Genomic DNA, 20,063 nt, shown 5'->3' on the forward strand with positions numbered 1-20,063 from the left:
AAACTGGAGTGCATGTGTGTTGTGATGAATCCTGGCTCCTGAGAGGCACCTGACTGTGACCTTCTCCTTCCACTGCCTGATGAGCAGTGGATTGGTGTAACTTTACTATACAGTCACCTATGACTAGGATGGGGAACTACATGGAGTTTAAGAGCTTTTGATATGAAACAATGCGACTTTTAGAGCAGTGTTTCACAGTGATTTCTGCTTGCATTGTGTGCTTGTGTATTTGCTGAAGTGTACTTGTTACTTTGGCTGCATTTAGGAGACCTTTGTGGTTTAAGTAGATTGCTTTTAAGTGCTTCAGCGCATGTGCGTCTGTGTATTTGGTTTAATGTGGTGTATGGTACTGACAAACCTGCTCCTTGTTTGTAGTGGCTTTGTGTGAGACCTTTGCCCCCAGTAACATTACGTAAGTGCATTCCTCACACACTGTGGCAGTTTAAGTAACAGTAGCTGGTTGTCAGTAAACATGAGGCATTTGCTACATTGTCTTGTAATGCCCATTTCAACCAAGCTGGCCACAGAGACAGTTGGAAAGTGCATATTTTTTGCTTTCAGATGCTTACAATGTGGCTAAAGGGAGAATATTACCTTTGGAGATTTTGAGTGCTGTCTGTCTAAAAGAAAGTAATCTAAGTGTACAGGCACCTATTTGCACAACTGCTGAGAGAGCATTTCACCTCATAGCTGAGGTATGTGATTTGGTGTGTTCTAATAAGTGTTGCTGAGAAAAGATTTGGTTTGACCACCAAAACCAGGGATGTGGTAAATTCGTCTAGACAGGCTATGAGATCGGCTTTAGATTTTCAGTATTTAGTACTGCTTAACTGCAGTTATCACTGGGAGGTGTTCCTATGAGAGAATTTTAAAATGAAGCTGCCCACATCTTTGAAATATATGCGCTGTGTGTGTGTCACTGCACCGAACAGCCACCATTGTTAAGTTGAGAAGCTAAATTGAAGGAACCAATAAGAAAGCATATAGAATTCCAGTCAGTAATGTCTACCCCAATACATTAATCCCTGATACTGAATAATTACTCCTGTCAGCAAGTTTACATTGTGACTAGAAAGCCAACTTTAACTTCTTATTAAAGTAAAAAAGTAAATGCAAGAGTTAGAGTGTAAAGTTACAGGAAGAACAGTTTTATTATCAGTCACTATGGAGGCACAATCTTAAACAGCTTCTGTGGTGTCCCATGAAGTCTCTCAAACCCATTATGTCAGTATCCTGGGTCCAAAAACAAATGAGGAAACTTCTTTGTGTGGGAGATCTTAGATTCCCTAGAGTTCAGGCACCTAACTATACTGTAACTATCCCACCTAATAACAGGTGGTAGAAATACTTTCTTTAAAAACTTTCTAAAGTATAAATCTACTAATGAAAGTAGGGAAGCACAAGCTAGCTCAAGTCAAATATTATTTATTAAAAAAACATACAAACAAGCAATCAAGCAATCCAAGTAGTAGTTGAAAAACAGAATAAAGTGTAGAAATTCACCATTCCATTTATGCACCTGTTTAAAAGAATGGGTGTGGATTACTAGGGTCATTGTGTTGTAAAAGACAGCATGTTTACTTGCCAAATATCCCTTCCCCATACACCAGTGTGTGATATTCAACACAGTGCTGCTGCCCTACTTCAAGCTCTGTAATTTTAGGATATACTAAACTAAAAATTACACAGCAATTGCTAAAACTTCCTGAAAACATTTCATTGTCGTATTAAAAAAGAAAAAAAGTAAACATAAATCTTCAAAATTCCTTTGAAATCTTTTTTACTAACATTCAGAAACATTTTTAACATAGATCGCTTTAGTCTATTAAAACTTCTTCAAGTTTGTATGTCAAGTGGGAAAAGCAACTAAAAATTAAAAGTTAAATAACAATATATAACACTGCATTTTGTTGGGCTAAAAACAATGCATATTATTTAAGAAAATGCAATAAAAAAATCCTAAATAAAAACTGCCAAATACACACACACGTGCATACATATGTACATAATAAGTCTGTTCATCTCAAATGATAAATCTATTAAAAAATTTAAAGATATATATATATATATATATATATATATATATATATATATATATATATGCATGAAAAATTTAGTGGAAAAAGAGTCGCTCATGCTCACAGTAGTGATATTCACTCGGGTTTGCGGACCCTAGAAAAAAATGTGTAAACAGAACCCCATTTAAAATTTATGAATGTTATAATATTGGAGCCAATATAACCAGGTAGTATATCTGCCAGGAATAACCAGTATGTGTCTAGTCAAGCGCAAACACTGTGTATTAAAAAGTTGCAACCTAAAAAGGCTAAACTGTCATGAAAATCATGCATGTGCTGTACGGAATTTAGCTCTGCTGTTTAACAAAAAAAAAAGTTTAAGTCTACCATTTAAAATATTCAGAAGTTAGTCTATCTGAGCCAGCTAAAATAAGTAGCATTCAACCCCTCACTGATATGAGTCTAGCTATTAAAGCTGTCCATGTTTGCACTAAAAAGTTGTAAACAAGAATTGATAAAATGTCATGACATCTGCGGAAAATGCACATACCGCTGTAATGCGGTTCTACGGTATTCAAAGGTTGTAGTTATAAAAAATGTGAGAAAGTGTCTTATGAATGTGCCCTGATTTTAATAACAGTACAAAATGAAGATATATTTAGAATAAACATTTAAATATTTTAAAAATGGTTATTATAAACAGATAAATATTTGTATATAAATGTCTCTTCTAAAACAAATTTAATAATTAATTAGCCACTACCATATTATTACATTTTAAAATAACATTTACAAAGTTAATAGTTAAAAAAAGTTGTTGATAACTGCAAATAAATAAATGCAAATAAAGTTCACAGACAAGACTGAAGGTGTTGATTTATTTTACTAACTATTCTTTATTAATAATTCTTGTTTATTATTTTTTAGTGCAAATGTGGACAACTTTAATTGAATGCTACTTCTGTTAGCTGGCTCAGGTAGATTAACGTCTGAATTTTTTAAACTGCAGACTAATGTAAAAAATGTTTTTGTTAAACAACACATGTAGCACATCCATGATTTTCATGACAGTTTAGCCTTTTTAAGTTGTAACTTTTTAATGCACAGTATTTCAGCTTAACCAGACACATTGATTATTGGTGGCAGATATACTACTTGTTTATATTTGCTCCAGTAGTATATTTTAACATTCAGTCCTGTTTACACATTTTTTTCTAGGGTTTGCAGACCTGAGCGAATATCACTTCTGTGAGCATGAGCAACTGTTTTTCCGCTGTATGTTATATATATATATGTGTGTGTGTGTATTTTTTAATACATATTTGAGTCTATTTTACTTTAAAATTCTTTAATAGAGTTATCATTTGAGATGAATAGAGCTATATATATCAAGTTTCATAGGTTTTTGCTTGGGATTTGTTTTTAATACAGTTTCTTATGTAATATGTATTGTTTCTGCCCAGAAAAATGGTGTTATATATTGTTTAACTTTTAATTTTTAGTTGCTTTTCCCACTTGACACACAAACCTGAAGAAGTTTTAATAGATGAAAGTGATCTATGTTAAAAATGTTTGTGAATGTTGGTAGAAAAGATTTTTAAGGAATTTTGAAGACTTATATTAACTTTTTCTTTTTTCTGATACTACAGTGAAGTGCTTTCAGGAAGTTTAGCAGTTATTAATGTGTAATTTTTAGTTTAACATTTAGTTTAGTTTAACATATCCTGGAATCACAGAGCTTGAAGTATGTCAGCACTGTGTCGAATATCATCACACTGATGTATGGAGGAAGGGGTATTTGGCAAGTAAACATGCTAATTCTTTTACAACACAGCTGCCCTAGTAAACCACTGCCATACTTTTAAACAGGTATATAAATGGAATGGTGAGTTTCTACACTTTAGTCTATTTTTTCAACTACTGTTTGGATCAGTTGTTTCTGTGTTTTTTAATACAGAAGATTCAGCTTGAACTAGTTTGTGCTTCCCTAATTTCATTAGTGGATTTATACTTTGGAAAGTTTTTAAAGTATTTCTACCACCTGTTATACTTGTTTTTTATGAGGTGCAGTCTGATTCTGTAGAGAGACACACCGTTATAAAATGGAAGCTCTATTAAACAGACAAGTAATCAGGGGTTCTAATGAATGCACACTATAAGTTCTCTTAACTGAAGCTAAATAAACTGTGAGCGTGTGGAAAAAAGTTACAGAATTAAAGGAATAAATACTTTGATTAACTAGATGGAAGTACCAACAGATTTATAAAGGACCAGGCAGCTGCTTAAAAATCAACTTTTGGAGAGCCAGTGGTGGTTGGTCACTCACAGCTTCCCTGTGCCAGCTCCATCAAGAAGCCTGAGAGGGTTATTGAGCTCAAATTGTGTAGACAGTAGTCAAGACTTTACCTCTCTACACCAACAGAGATGGCTTTTTGAGTACGAGTAAATACAGCATTAATGAAGTAATCCTTAAAGGGACCTCAGGTTTCAGATTTAAACTGGTTAGTGTAAGTTTTAACTGTGAGGTTGCAAAAGTCTGGTCAAGTACTGGCAAACTTGTACTGGATGTAAAATATATCAGTTTTGATGTTATGCTTTTTTCTTCTCATGTTTTGCATTTTTAATTTTTGTGTTCACTTTCTCATCTGTAAATGGGTTTAGCTTGGTGGTGTCCCCTCAGTTAAAATAGAAAAGTAGATAAATGAAACTGAGTGGAGTGAACTTTCTGTAATATACTGCAGAAGTCTTAAGGTCACAAGAAAAAAAAAGTCTAGGCAGATAACCCGTGTGGCAGGGAATAGAAAATATAATCCCTTAATCTTTGTTGCACTCAGTCCACATTTGAGCTAAGGAGTATTCTCTCATTATCAAGAGAAGGGGTGAAAGTGGGTCTGTTGTTGCAGTCTAACCTTTTATGCAGCTTTTTGTGGATTAACATATTTAAAGTCTCTTGGTGTTATGGTCCATGTCTGTTCCAGACAAGACTCCTCTACATAGCACAAGCAGAAAACTATAATTCAAAGTGGAAATGGATGATGATGAAACACGAGGGAAACTCAAGGAACAAGGAGAGACTGAGATTTTGGATGCAAGCCTTTAAAAAGAATAACAGTTGTCGTGCAGAATATTTTATCCATAAAGTAGCAGAAAGTATTCTAAATACTAAATCAACATGGGAATGGAGAAAGAAGATTCTGCCGATAGGGATGACTGCAATTAGGGATACAGACAATAGGCAAGAGGGAGCTGGAATCTTTTGGAGAAAACTGGCAAAGGAACCAAGGTATTGGGAGCAAATAATTAGACAGGGAAAGATGATAGAATGGGAAGAACCCAAGAATTTGTTTGAATTGCAGGTTAGAGATTGCCTTCCCTATCGGGGATTGATATCGGAGTATAGGCAAAGAGAAAGAAATAGAGGGTCCTAAATGAAAAACCAGCAGTGGTAGTGTTTCTAATAGAATCTAGAACCAAAACTGACATTAAAAAAAGGAATAATTAGTAGAGCATGTAAAATATTACATAACTATAGGAATCAATCAGAGGAGGTTAGAAAGGATTGGGAAGAGAGATTGGATAAGCAATTCACAAAGAAACAATGGTAGGATATATGTATGTCTCCCAAAATATGCAACAAAACCTAGAAGATTTAGGATTTTTGCCTGGAAATGTTTACATAAATATTTTTTTACCTGAAGGTAGACTCCAAATAATTTTTTCCTCAGACAGTAAATGTTGGAGGTGTGAAAGGGAAGAAAGAGGTAATTAGGAACATATTTTTTGGCAATATGGTGAGTTGGCAGACTTTAAGGATTCCTTGCAGGATGCACTGTCGCAGATGCTGGGTGGGCAGATTGGTCTGATGAGGGAGATGATTTTTCTGAATTATGATACAGAATTGGAATTGCCTAGACATGGTAAGGTCTTGCTGTGTCTAATAATGGTGGCTGCCAAAAAAAGCAATTACTAGAAAATGGAAATCAAAATCTAAACCAGCTATACTAGAAGTAATGAATAATAGTAATAGAGAGAAAATAACTGGAATTCCGGTCTTTAGAAAAGGGTAGGAGCAAACTACATAGGAAAAAATGGGAATTGTGGGAACAGTACATACAAGGAAGGAATGAGGCCTAAAAGGCTGCAGGACTTAAATGAGCTATGTAATGTCTGAGTAAGAAAGATTGGGTAGTTTATAAGTGATGTGTAACGTTTGCAACTGGGATTGTGTCAGTATGTCTTGTAATGTAAAATGCTTGCGATTAGAATTGTGTCGGTGTGGTTTGTTTTCATTTATATAAATGTATGACTGCCTATGTAGTAAGTGTGATAGTTTAATGAAGATGTTTCTTGTTTTAAAAAAGCAGGAATTGAATAATTTATGTAATATTGCTTAGGTTATATGATATGTAGCAATGTATGTGAAGTATAATATTTATGTTAATGTAGCTTGATTACTTTTATATGAATGTAAATTTGCCTATTTCACAAGTGCTAATTCAATAAAGGTGTTTGAAAAAAGACTATAGCCTGTCAAGGATCAATGCATTTTCTACATTTTGCGTAAGCTTTTAAAAATATTTGGGGCTTGTCAAAACCAGTTACTGTGTCTTGTCTGACATTGTCCAGAAGATTATCTTTCCTCAGAAAGGCAACTGTTCTCGCAGGAGAGTTCCTCCATGTACATCTCTGTAGCTTGTCAGTATTCCAATTTGATAATGTTGTCTACTGTAAGGTCACAATGTGATAAGAATGCAGTGTGGCAGAAGTCAACTCCTCTCCACTAAGTTACAACCTGCATATGTCCATATTATTTTAAGAACTGCATGTTATTTTTCTGTTATTGTAAATACATTTCTTTCTGGTGATCTCTGTCTCTTCCCCACCCTCTTTTAACTCTTGCTTGTGTTCTGTTTGTTTAAGCCATTCCAGTTCCTTTCCCATGTTGTCTCAGTTCCATTTAACAATGTTTTATGTGTTTACATATGTTTTTTGACCAGCGTTGTACACTGATCCATAAATGGACCCACTTCAGTCTCAGCCTTGAAGTATAACTGTGACGAGGCAGAGAAATAAATTAAGGATAATAGTACGACAAAATAAGACTTACAGAAATGGTTTCAGTAAGCCTTAACTTTAGCAGGTAGTATGACAAACTATTTGTACAGCAGATGAAGTCATTTAAAATTCAGGGTTATGGATTTCAAAAACAGTAGTATAAGATTTTTTTTTTCAAAGGTAGTAATGTATCAGTACTGTATGTACATACATGCATACAGTTTTAAAAAGTAAGTGGAACTGTATACAGCATTGCAAGGAGCAGTCGACTTCCGTTTTGGAAAATGAAAAGCAGCCATCCAGCTTGTGAAGTAATGGGATCCTGATAAGGTTGATTAAATATTACTAGGAGTGTAGTGGCTGAATTAAATGTTTGATATATGGAATAGTAATGCTTCTGCTTCTGTAGTCGTTATCAGCCATTCCTTAGCATATTAGTCATTATTTTGTGAAATGGAAAAGGAAGGGGTGGGACTTAAATATTGTCTCTGTTTTGGGCTATTTTCCTGTAATTGTAACTTTTATTTTTCTGTTTACATTAGCAAGCCTATTAATTTCCCACTGTTCATATAACCATCATAGTTTGATAAACTGGGAGTAGCAGACGATATGTAGATTTAGTCCTTTATTCTCTCTCTATCCATTTAATATGGAGATCAGGTTAACCTTTTTTTCCCTCAAATTGTTAGTATCTGAATTCCTGACAACTGTCTTTAAAATGCTTAACATCTAAGCACATTGCTATTGTCAAGACTGATGTAAAACAAAGACCAAATGTTCATAGTAATTTAACTACAAAAGAAAAATTAAAGCCTAGTACCCTGAGGATATGTACAAACCTGTAGTCTTGACTCAACCTGGGATCCCCTGTCAGGATAGTGCTGCATATTGATATTTTCTCGTGATAATGTCCTATTCACAATGTGACAGAATATGATAGCTGTGTTGCAGCAGATAACATTGTCACCTCACTGCAAGAGTTCTCCAGTTCATTTCTTGGCTGGGGTGCCTTCTGAGCAGAGTCTGTATGTCCTCCCTGTGTGCGTGTGTGTGATATGTAGTAGGTGGGTTGAACACTTTTAAATTGGCCATAGGTGTGATTGTGCATGCCAGTGTGTGGTGTGGAAGAACTGAGCTTTGGCTGTAGATGACGTGTCACTGTTGAAATGACACTGACCCCATGTGCAACACTGGGAAAAGGGATTGTGGTTGGGTGTTTGATTATGCTCGATACATCAGTACTTCATGTTTTGCACACCACAGTAGAATTTTAAAATTCAGAGGGACTATATACATTTCAGCAAACACACTATTTTTTTCTAATTTTAAACTTGTGTAATGTCTGAAAATGCTTTATTTGTGGGGAAGTGGTAGAGATTACAATTTGAACTATCTAGTAATCCATTGTGGATTTTTCTGATGCTTCTGTCCTCTATCTGCAGAACCTCATGGCTTCATATTTTTTTTTGGTGTATGAGTGCTGCAGCTCTTACTAAGGTTACATCCTAATGCTCAGCTATGTTAAGCCTGTAGTAGCAAAGGGGTTTCATATTTTCAGTTCTTATGAAAACAGTTTCCAGCTATGAATGCCCTGTGTGAGCATATCTAGTAATGTAATGGTACTCTTATGGTACCTCTCACAGCCTTTACATGCTGAATAAATATTGAAATGTTTCTGTCTCAATATCCAGTGCTAAATTGACTTCTCTGTTAATCTGTATACAAGGAACTTATTTGTAGCAGTGCACTTACCATAGTTTCTTCCTTTCTTGTAAGATTTGTATATAATTCATTCTGCTGCCACACTATTCTGTAGGGATTCAGTGGTGGCAGGGTTGTACGTGTGTTTTATACAGTAGAGTGCTTTATGAACTCTGATAGGTTCATAGGAGATGAACCTGTCCCTCCAGCATGTTCTGTTAATTGTGGTAATGAGGTTGTTCTCTGTGGAGCTTGTGGCACTGGGGTATTGGGATTTCTTTAGGTGTAGCATTTCAAGTAGGGCTGGGTCAGACATGGCTTTGTAAGTCAAGCAGAGATCACCTCTAAGTAGACGATAAGGGACTGAGAACAGCTGACGTTTCTTGAGTCTGTTTGTGTAGGGCATGTATTTAAGGCCTAGGATCCTTTTTGTGAGGTACTTGTAATAATATGGGTGAGGCTTCAAACTTTTTGAGGCAGGGAAACATACTGGGCTATTTAAAGCCAACCCTTAATTTGAAGCACATTACAAAATACACTCTCTGTCCTGAATGTACTATGTTTATGTATCGTCTACCCTGGCACCAGTCTGCTAAGTAGTTTGCTTCAGAAGTGTTTGCATGTATCTGGCATGTAAATGGAATAGGGTGGCACTGTGATGCACTGCTTAGCATTGTTGACTCACAGCACTTGATGTTCTAGTTTGGGTCTCAGCTGGGATGCCTTATTTGCAGAGTCTGCATGTGCTTTCCTGTATCTGCATGTTTCTTCAGTTGCTGCTTTGCCCCCCCTCTCCCCTAAACATAAACACATAGGTGTGTCAGCAGTCATCGAAATAGACTATGGTCATGTGTACTGTGTTTGTGTGTATGCGTGCACACCTACCCTAAGATATGTTGGTAGCCTACTCAGAACGAACTTTTGACTCTTATGTCTACTAAACAACAAGATAGACTCTAGCTCCCCCATAATTCTACATTGTCTTAGAACTGGAGAATGAAGACCATCCAGAAAGTTAATAAATTACAATAATAGAGTAATGTCAGTGATGCACCATTTTCATTTAGAAAGATTATTTGTTGTTTGTTGGTAAATTCCTTTTAGTTGTGGTGTGAATCCAGACATTTTGTGTGAACATTATAGAGATACTTTCTACATTAACTCCCACTGAAAAGAGCATATAAGAAGTGCAGAAAAACAGCAGTAGATTGGACTGCACTGTAATGAGTCAGTTGTGATGTAGTCATGTTGCCTGTTTACATTTACCAAAGTATTGTCATTTACTAGCCTAGAAAAGAGTAGTTTGAGATTTTGACAGCTGTACATTCCATTGCTTATACTAGATAGTTTATGATTAGGTCTGAATAAATATTTTTTATAGGAGTAGCAAAAGAACACAAATGTAAATAGTTTCTTACTTTAATCTTCTGTGTTTCAGCAGGTGGAAGATTGTTGGAGATTACGGACTTGCCAGAGGGTATAAATCGCTTAGATGCTGAAAAACTTTTATCAGAACTGCATAAATTTGGTGCCAAAATACGATGGCTTCGAGACCCTCCATCTCAACAGCAGCAACATCACCATAATCCCCATCACCATCACTGTGGCAGTGGAGATAGTAATACAAACACTGAACACTCCAAAACATCCAGTGACTTGGCCTCCACATACACAATTTTAGCCATGTTTCCTTCAAATGCAGTTGCACAGAATGCAATCAGGAAACAAAATAACTCCATGAACAAGTTTAGACTTAGAACAAGCAGGAAGCACTACGATTTACATTTTCTGGAAAGAGCTAGTTCTCAGTAGCAGCCACAGCAACATTTGGAAATGAGTCTTTTATCACTTGAATTTCTTTCAGCTTCCATCCTTGACTGACTTGTTATAAATGGAATTCTTTTGGCACATTGAAAGATTACCTGGGATGGTGTTTCCTGTGATGTACAACAAAGGGAATAAACAAGAAGCTGTAATCCTGCAAGAAAGAAGACCTGTAATCAGAATTTTATATAAGAATTGGATCAGAGCAATGGTTTTCTGTGAAAAATGCTTATTTGAGCCCCTCTTTTTATTTTTATAGTGGTGTCGTTTTATAATACTGAACATTTAAGTCATCTCCAAAGTTCAGTTATAAGCAGAGAATTTTCTTATTCGGTACCTTATACAGCTGTGTAATTTCACTCATTTCTCTCCTCAAACTGTTTATCCAGCCATTAAACACCGTGATAAATTTGAAGTAAGAAAATGTGGTTCTGGAATTACACTGTTTGACCAATAAGAGTAAAACTTTTTTTTATTTATAGTATTCCTTTTCCTTTGAACTTAATGTCATCATGGACAGTTTCTGCACTATCTAATGATTTCTGAGATGCCATGTTTTTAATGAGTGCATTACAGTAATGTAAAATTAAATTGTAAAGAAACTATAATATACATTTCAGTAAATATGCTATTTTTCAGATTTTAAACTTTTATAACATTAAAAAGATGGAGGAAAAGGAATTGTTTATTCATAAAAGAAAGGTTTACCAGATACCTGCACTGAAACTGTATTCCAAAAGCCAAAATTACATTTCATTTCATGCAAATGTCTATTTTTCATAACTTTTCTAAAGTAGTTTCCTTTCAAGATCTTGCAGAAGGCATCCATTCATAGAGAACTGATACCCTTTCAGTTGTATCATTTACAAAAGGCCATTGGACATCAACTAAAACACTTATTTAAGCCCACTTTTTCATTATTTTGTGAGTCTGCAAGGCTGTACAATGTATGCTGATGCAAGTCTTTTTTTTTCAGTTCAGAAAAAAATAAATGTTTACAAATATGAATAATTTCCCATAAGGGTGCATACCATTTTTATAGGTTTCGCATTTTGAAACACAGTTGCACAGAATTGCACATAAATATATCAGAGGAATATAAATGTGAAAATCAATAAAGCACAAATAAAAAAGAGAGAGGGTTAGTTATATAATTGGTTAATTGCTCTTTTAACTTATGTATACTCTGTAATCAGTGAGTGAACTTTTTGTCTAGGGGAACACAAATCTTAATTTGAGACCCCATGTTATGAGTTTTGGGTACTTCCCCATTTACCCTTTCATACAACTTAAAAATCTTGTTCTGTCTTGCTCAGAATTTGAGTATAACCAATAACACATGCTGTCTTTGCACAGGTCTTAAGGGGTACACATGCCACAGTGATTCCCAGTTGTTTTTGTTAACTTTTGCAGTTCAGATTTGTTTTTAGAATTTTATTTGAATGTGTCTTTGTTCACTGTCCAAAAAGCATATACACTGTCCGAATGTGCTTGTAGTCCCAGGTCACAAGTAAGGACCATGACATTTGCTGCTTGGTTCTGGTTCACTTGTAACTTTTTAGTTTGTTGAAGCTGTTGAGAAAAGTTCAAGGACTTCATTAATATTTTTTTAGTGGTGGAAGGTGTACAGTGCCGAAAACAGCTTGTGGGCTTATCTAAGAATTTCAAGCTAGATCATAAAATGCAGAAGTTAAAAGGTCAAGAGCCCAAGTCTGTGCCCAAGTCTAGCTCACTTTTGAGGGTATAATGACTGTGATTGTCTCTGTTTCTTTACCAAAAGGACTCCATCGTTCCCTAATAAGAGGTCATTACTCTATTCCTGTTCACTTGATAGGAGCAAGGTTGAATAAGAGCATGATCATCTGCTCTTTAAAGCAAAATCCATGATTTGCCTGCTACTGCCTTTCACTTGCTTTTCCTGGAAATACCATTGAAGTATGAGAAAAGCAAGTTAATGTGTTTCCAGAACTTGTTTATTGGCCTCATCTCAGGCCCAAAGTGTCATCTGCCTGCTTTCCACAAGAGAGATTTGCTACTTGAGGCTGAGGACTGAGACAATGCCAGTGGGTTTTCTTTTGTCTTTGGGCCTTCCAAGACTTCACACTGGATTTTTAAAGCTTCTTCATTCCAGCAATAGGTGCAGTGCCATTGCCAGGCCCTGTTTTGACATGTCAGACCCATGTGGGTTCCCTAAAGTGCATCTGCTTATCACATTGCCAACCAGCACCAGCATCTCATTTGGTTTCAGCTCAGTGCTTGACTTCCGCAAAGGAGTTTCGCCTTAAGCTTCTTGCTTGATGCGAGACTCTCTGTCTCTCTCTCTCTCTCTATCTGTCCTTTGCCTCAGTGACACAGGACCGAATCTGTGGGGACAGTGGTTATTGTATTAATTTAGAGTAGAAGGAGTGAGCCTTTCTTTTCTTCTAGCTCTCTTCTTGAGGACTCTTCCTGTGTTGAAGCTGTCATGCTTGTATGCTACCATCTCTCCCCTTGTAGCTTCCCTATATGCATTTTTTAAACAACTTTTGTTGAACACTAATAGGTATACAGCACAACATCTGTTTGTGCTTGTGAAGAATTGGCTTGATTAGTAGCTTTGAAGCCAGAGGGCCATCTGGAGAAAGGAAAAATGAGAGTCTGCTTTTGCTTCATTCACAGGTTATTTTGAAAGGGGAACATCTCTCAACAATAGCTATATTCTTATAGACCCTGGTGAAGAATGGGAACATGTAGGAGTGTACAGGCAGAGGTGTACTAGATGAGGTTCCCGGAAGGGGCCATACCTTATGAAACAGAGAAATGTCTGCGCCATTGTGTTCCACTGCTCCCTACTCAGTATGTCACTGTGAAGAGAATGTTTTCAGTAGGGGAAGATGGAATAAAAAATGAAAATTCCCTAGCACAGTGTGGTTACTGTATGACTGTCCACCTTCAGCCATTGTTAGCTCTCTGTACCTCAACCTCAAACTCGAAGATACAGCTAGATTAGAGGCACTTTTTATCCATTTTTTTCTCCTGCACAGCTGACCATCAGTAAATTCAGATATTTTCTCATACAGGCTGATTAGGCTTGGAACCAACAAGATTGAGGCATCACAGAACTGTGCTGTATTGCTGCTGTGGGTGATTTTCTCCTTATGTTGTACTTCACAGTTCCCTGCTTGCTTGCTTGAGATGTCCAATGGGTGTGCTTGTAATGGGGTTGTGCTGGCATAATGTCTCTCCTTTGCTTTGACTCTGCCAATGTCCTCCACCCTTCACCATTATGGTCATTACCCCCCTTTGTCCTTAGCCTCCACCAGTGATCAGACATGAGGCACATCCAGGCAAATGCCCTCCCTCTAGCCAAGGAATGGGTAATCCCAGCCTTCCCTGCCAGTGTCTGAGATGTCCTAGCTGCCAGTTGAACATGGGTCATCTGGGCCATAGTCTGGACATTATTGCTGTATGCCACAACACTGACTAGAGGCATCTTTAAGATAGTATCATTGATTTAGAAAGTTGACAGAATAAAAGGACATGAACTAACACACATTCTTTGATGTAAAAGAAGTCTGTAGCGAACAAAGGTCATTATTTATAGATTACAATTCATCACATTTTCTCAAATCAACAGAGAGAGAGAGGGCAAAAGTTTGAGGGAATGACTGGGGAAATTCTCAGAAATCAGCGACTGTTAGAGGTACTAGGATTTAGTTGAATGCAGGGCATTTGGCAGATCCCAGGGAAAGGAGCTGCAGGGGAGTAAGTCATGTATTATGTGTGTGTGTATATGTATGTGTGTGTGTGTGTGTGTGTGTATATATATATATATATATATATATATGTATGTATATATATATATATATATATATATATATGTATGTATATATAGGTTTACCTTTACATGTTCGAAGGTCAAATCTTCGAACCCACTGCTACGAACTGTAAACTGCAAAATTGCGAAAACCAAAGCACCAAATTATGAATTGTTGCCCCCTTTTTGACCCATGGTAGCACTTGTTTCAGTGGTGGTGTGTTTGGGAATGTCGAAATTCGATTATTTTATGACATTTTGGGAATTCAGCATTATGAAATTCACATATCTGGTTCGTGGATGTGCATGTATGACCATTTGACTTTCAAACATGTAAAGGTAAACCATATATATATATATATATATATATATATATATATATATATATATATATATATTATATATGGTTTACTATTGAAATCTCGAAAGTAAAAAAAAAAAAAAGTACTTAACAGCGAACTAATTCGCCAAAAGTACACACAACCTAACCGTCCTAATGTCAAAAATCAGCTGTTAATGCTGAAAATGTCGGACACGACATTTTCGGCACTTAACAGCAATGCCACCCTTGCCGCTACTCCCTAGCAAGCACACCTAACATCCAGATTATGCAGGAGGGCAAGCCCCCCCACACCCCCCAACTATATATTCCAACTCCAATATCGCACTACAGTGAGGAAAGGGATGTATTTCCCTAACCGCACTGTACCGTGATCCCTGTACATCCCTTAGAACATATTTGCGAATGCACAGTCCATTTGCAAATATAACGTTCGCTCATTTAAACTGCACACATATGAAGTATTCGAACATCTGTAGTTAGAATACTTCATAGCCGTTCAATGGTACTGCGACGTTACAATGGTAAACCATTATAGATATATATAGATGTATATTACGTTATCAAACTTTTAAAAGTTCGAACGTCATAAGGTTGACACAATATGATCGAACTCTTAAAAGTTCAAACGTTTCAACAGAGATATCTGTACAGTGCAGAATGGGAAGATTCCCCTTTCCTGCATTGTAATGCAATCTCGGAGTTGGTATATTTAAAGAGTGGGGGGTGTGGGCGGCGCAGCCCCCCACGTGGGGGTGCAGGAGGGCTTGCCCCCCCTGCTTAAAATGGCCAGGTAGGTTTTTTTTGTATGTCCTTTTTTTTAGCTTTTCGAACTTTTAAAAGTTCGATCATATGTCTTCGACCATATGATGAATCCAAGAAAACAGCTAGAGAGTACTGAACAACCTTTAAATACATTGACTTGAATTAATTATTAATTAATTGTTGAAACAATTACCCCAACCAGCAATAAAAATCCGGTGATATTATTGGTGGTTGGGGTAATTGTTTCAACAATTAATAATTAATTCAAGTCGATGTATTTAAAGGTTAATGATCTGTGTTAGTGTTGTCTGAAGAAGTCTCGTTAATAGCGAGACGAAAAGCGCTTCATGTAAAATAAAGGTTTATTTTTCGTTACAGTTGTGACCGCATTTATAGTTCTGCAGTTCCGTATGGTGTTCATTACTCTCTAGCTGTTTTCTTGGATTCATCAGTTTGTGCTTTTCGTGTTCGACCATATGATCGAACTTTTAAAAATTTGGTAATGTAATATACACCTATATATATATATATATATATATATATATATATATATATATATATGTAAGTGCATGTAAAATCGATGACCATTTCTTTAAATAGGAACTGATCCTGCTATTCCACTGAAGTGGATAAAAAAAAATCACTACCTGCATGAAGTGAAAGGTAAGCCCCTCACATCCCCCATGCAGGGATTTTGCCCTCTTCCTAACTTTATTATAACCTACTGTGAGGTCACATAGCCTTAAAGTTAAAATCCTTAAATCTGAGTCATTCTCTGCAACCGGCAGAATAATTTCAGAGTTGTTGAAACACTCTGCCATCATATAAATAGAAATTTTCACATAATATATCTTACTAAATATGTGTGTGTTGCGGGACAGCAGGCAAAACAAACTGCTGTGGGAAAGAGCTGAGAAAAAAAATCAGGAAAGAACATCAGACAGGTCTGCCTTGGACCTGAAAGGAACAGTGTGTGCTTCTAAGATAGGTCTTGTCTATAATTGTTGATAAATTAATAAATATTTTTTATTTTCCTTAAGTTAATACAGAACAATTGTTATATCCTTTATTTACAGAAAAAGAAAACTGCTTGAGAAGACCATTAAAAAGCCTGAAGCTAGTTGTTTAGTCAGGAGTCTTCCTTCATAGTACATAAGAGAAGCTTAAGAAGCAGTGTAGAGGAATGAATCCTTGACTCTGCAGCTCAGATGACCCATATCAGGTTAGCGGCATGAATGTCTGAGGGACTGGATTTAGGATGATGAGCTTGAACAGCTGACATCAGCTTAGCTTATTCTTTTGGGAGGGTGCCAGGCCCATGGTATTCATTACACCTAATGGCGGCTATTGTATCACCTATTTGTAATGGCTGGGTTTCTTTATTGCTGTCAACAGGAAGCTTCCGTCTGTAGTGCAGGGGGAAATAGGGAGTTATATATGGGAGCATGCATGTCTTTTCATCCCAGCCAAGCCACAACTGCCAGTCAGTAAGATGCCTGTGGGAAGGATGGCTGCTGGTGCTTTTGTATTAATGGTAAAGCCCTAACTGCAGCCATCTGACCAGGGTTTGATTAGCAGCATGTGCATGTGCAACACCTGCAGAGAGGGATGGGCATGCCTATCCTGGAGTGGGGGCTGGGATGTTGGCCGGGCATACCATATGTACAATTCCTGGTGGAGGCTGGGTATGTAGAGGGGGGCATGGCCCAAGGTGGATATTGGCTGAAATGCCATGGAAGTGAAGTGATATCCCAGCATATCCCCCCTTGCCTCTCTGGTACCAGGGTGATTTAATGTGAAAAGCCTCCAAAGCTGCATACAAAGTGAAATCTTGAGACACATTAAGCTCCATATTGGCCCCAACCCTATCGGATTGAGTTTGGGAGAGATAAGAAGGGGTAGGTAGACCTGATGATGGACTGCGGCAGTGGAATGTGCTGATAGACTGGTGCGTGGGGGGGAATAGTATATAGGAAGGATGGGGTTCTCTCTTTTTTGGGACCTGAAGCTGGCTTCTTTCTTACCATGTGACTCTTGTCAGAGGAGAAATGAGTAGGATTAATAAGGCTTCTTGTTCAGAAATAAAGCTATGTCTCTGCAGCCGTTGGAATGTCCCTGGCAGGCATGAGAGATCCACTCATGTCGATCTCATTGGAATGGGCAAGGAATGTCCCTCTGCTTAGTCAAATTGGGATACCTGACAGCTGTCGGTCTTCTACTGTGGACATTTCTATCAGAAAGAAGAAAGTTAAATATTTATCTTCTCCTACCTCAGTTACTTTAGACAGGAATAACTTATTGGGCTTAGCTCAGGGCTTAGTTTAGGCTCTTCACTACTCTCATCCAAGTTTTACTAGTAAGAGGAATATTAATTTTCTAAAGATTTCTAGTACATTAAACAGGGAAATGATTTTGAGGGAACAATTGATCTGTCATTATTGATCACGGATGGGTCCTTTAATCTGACCTCGGATCCAAGCCAGCAAAGTGAGGGACAGCTCCTCAGCTGGAGCTCTTCCCTTCCCCTTACTTCCCATTATCCATAATCCTCAGATCTTGTTTGCCGCGAGTGTGAACGGTTGTGTTCCTACTGCTCAAGCTTGTTTACTGGTAAATAAGTACATTTTTGGGGGTGTTTCTGTACTTTGTCTCCCTTTTCCCCTCTGTCTAATAAGTTTTAGTAGTATCAGTGATTTTGTAGGATTAGCAGTAGTTCCCCCCCCCCCATTAGTCTTTTGCTGGCATTAGGGTTTTTTTCCACCCTTTTTACAACTTTCTTCTTCTCCCTTTCTGTGAGAGTGCTTGTGTGTGTCAGTGTGACTGTGAAAAACTCTCTGAATTTAGACGCTGCTCCTCATGTGGTTGGAAGCTAGCTCCTGCCAACATGCATGAGAAGTGCATCTAGTATCTAGGAGAGACCCATTTGGAGAGTGTAATATATGTGCTGTATTCAATCCATGGGCTCTCCTAGAGCGTAGGAACAAGTTACTGCTAAAGAGACTGGCTAAAGGGGGTCCTCGGGTCTCAGGCTCCTCCTCCAATGTCCCTTCGGATCCCAAGAGGAAACCCTCTTCCTCCCGGGACTCCCTAGCAAAATGGTCCAGGCTCTCAGATCCATGTGCTCCAGGTCAGAGTCCAGCCTTGGGGGCATCTGCTCTTGAACATCATTGGCACAGAAGGGCTCTGCTCCCACAGCCGGATCTGACTCATCCAAGGTTCAAAGGTCCTTGGATCCGATCAGTGGTTCAGAATCCCCCTCAGCTCCAACAATCTCATCAAATCTGTTGGCAGGGAATCTTGTTAGCTTGGATCCATCCGGGCCTTCGGGTCCAATGGCTCCTTTGGAGGCAGATTGTTATTGACTCTCCAGCCCCTTCCAAACTCTCAGATCCAAAGAGGTCTAGCAGGTCCTCATCTTGGGACCGCAGGCATTCTACCCACTCTGGCAATTCTTCAGTTTCCTCATGGTCCACTATGAGTTTGCTCCCATCTGATATGGACCAGGTGATGAGCTTTCACAAAGCCCAAATGGAAGTGAGTTTGCTACCATCCCCTAGCCGCATGCCAAGGGGCATTTCACCCACCTTTGATCTTCTTTCCTCCTGCCCACCTCTCAAGAGTTTGGGGCCCCAGGGTCAGAGCTTGCCTAAGGAGAGGCCATTGGCATTGAGTAGTGCCCCCACTCCCACACTTCCTCGGTCCCTGGCTGGTTCACCCCACTTGTCTGCTGGATTGGCTTTGCCTTGGGTCCAGGAAATCCCCGGGAGCCACCGGGGGGGGATTCCAGTCCAGAGTTTTCTGATTGTTCCCTTCCCTTGAGAGCTCTGCCCTGGATAGCTCGGGTCCAATATCGTCAGGAGAGGTCGGTTGCGGCTGGCGGGAAGGAGGGTGGGGCTTCGTCCAGTCCATCCTCCTTCCAGGCAATGACTGTCTCTGGTTGGTCGGCAGCATCTTCCTCTGCTCTGGACTCTACCCTGACTAGTTCAATTTTGGGTGGCGAGCCTACGTCACAGGTCCAGGGTCAGCCCCCGTGGGATTGCCTTCAGAAAGGTATCACCACCATAGGGGTTCCCTCCTCCGAGTCCTCTCCAGAGCCCACAGTGTAGGAGCCTCCTCAGAAGAGGACATGCAAGAGGAGGCACCTAGACTCCCCTCAAGAGTCGCTAATGGAAGACTGATTTCGAGGAAGGGGATGGGTCCCCCAGACTACCGTCCGAGGTATTCTTTGGTGACATTCTTGAAATCCTTCAAGTGAGGGGCGGTTGATTTTACCCCACCCCATCCTCCAAGGAATCCATTTTCCTGAAGTCATTCAGGACAGGCCCATCTACTTCCTGACTGGCTCCCCCTCCAGACAAGTTAGTCCATCTCATAGCCAGCAGGGCGTGGAAGGAGCTGGGAACAGCTGAACCAGTCCCCAAGAGGGTGGATAAATTCCTCAATCCCCCTAAGGACAAACAATTTTGGAGCAAAGGTGTCCCGATAGATGCTATTGTGGTTGCCGCAGCCACCAAGAAAGAGCTTGTGGAACAGAGTTCTACAGTCCATCCCCCTAAGAAGGGAG

At 38.5% G+C, this 20,063-nt stretch overlaps 1 protein-coding gene across 11 annotated transcripts in view; it reads left to right on the forward strand.

The window, feature by feature from the left end:
* Window positions 1-11,606, forward strand: part of R3HDM1 (R3H domain containing 1) — a 2,579,330-nt gene extending 2,567,724 nt beyond the window's left edge. For all 11 annotated transcript variants that reach the window (XM_044074947.1, XM_044074954.1, XM_044074957.1 and 8 more), the window contains one exon: window positions 10,213-11,606. In XM_044074947.1, the coding sequence (XP_043930882.1) occupies window positions 10,213-10,586 (374 nt within the window). In that variant the 3' untranslated portion in view covers window positions 10,587-11,606. The remainder of the gene's footprint in view (window positions 1-10,212) is intronic.
* The last annotated feature ends 8,457 nt before the right edge of the window (window positions 11,607-20,063 follow it).

Source organism: Protopterus annectens, chromosome 6.part0 (assembly GCF_019279795.1).
Source record: "Protopterus annectens isolate FY-2018-M chromosome 6.part0, PAN1.0, whole genome shotgun sequence".
Classification (NCBI taxonomy): domain Eukaryota; kingdom Metazoa; phylum Chordata; order Ceratodontiformes; family Protopteridae; genus Protopterus; species Protopterus annectens.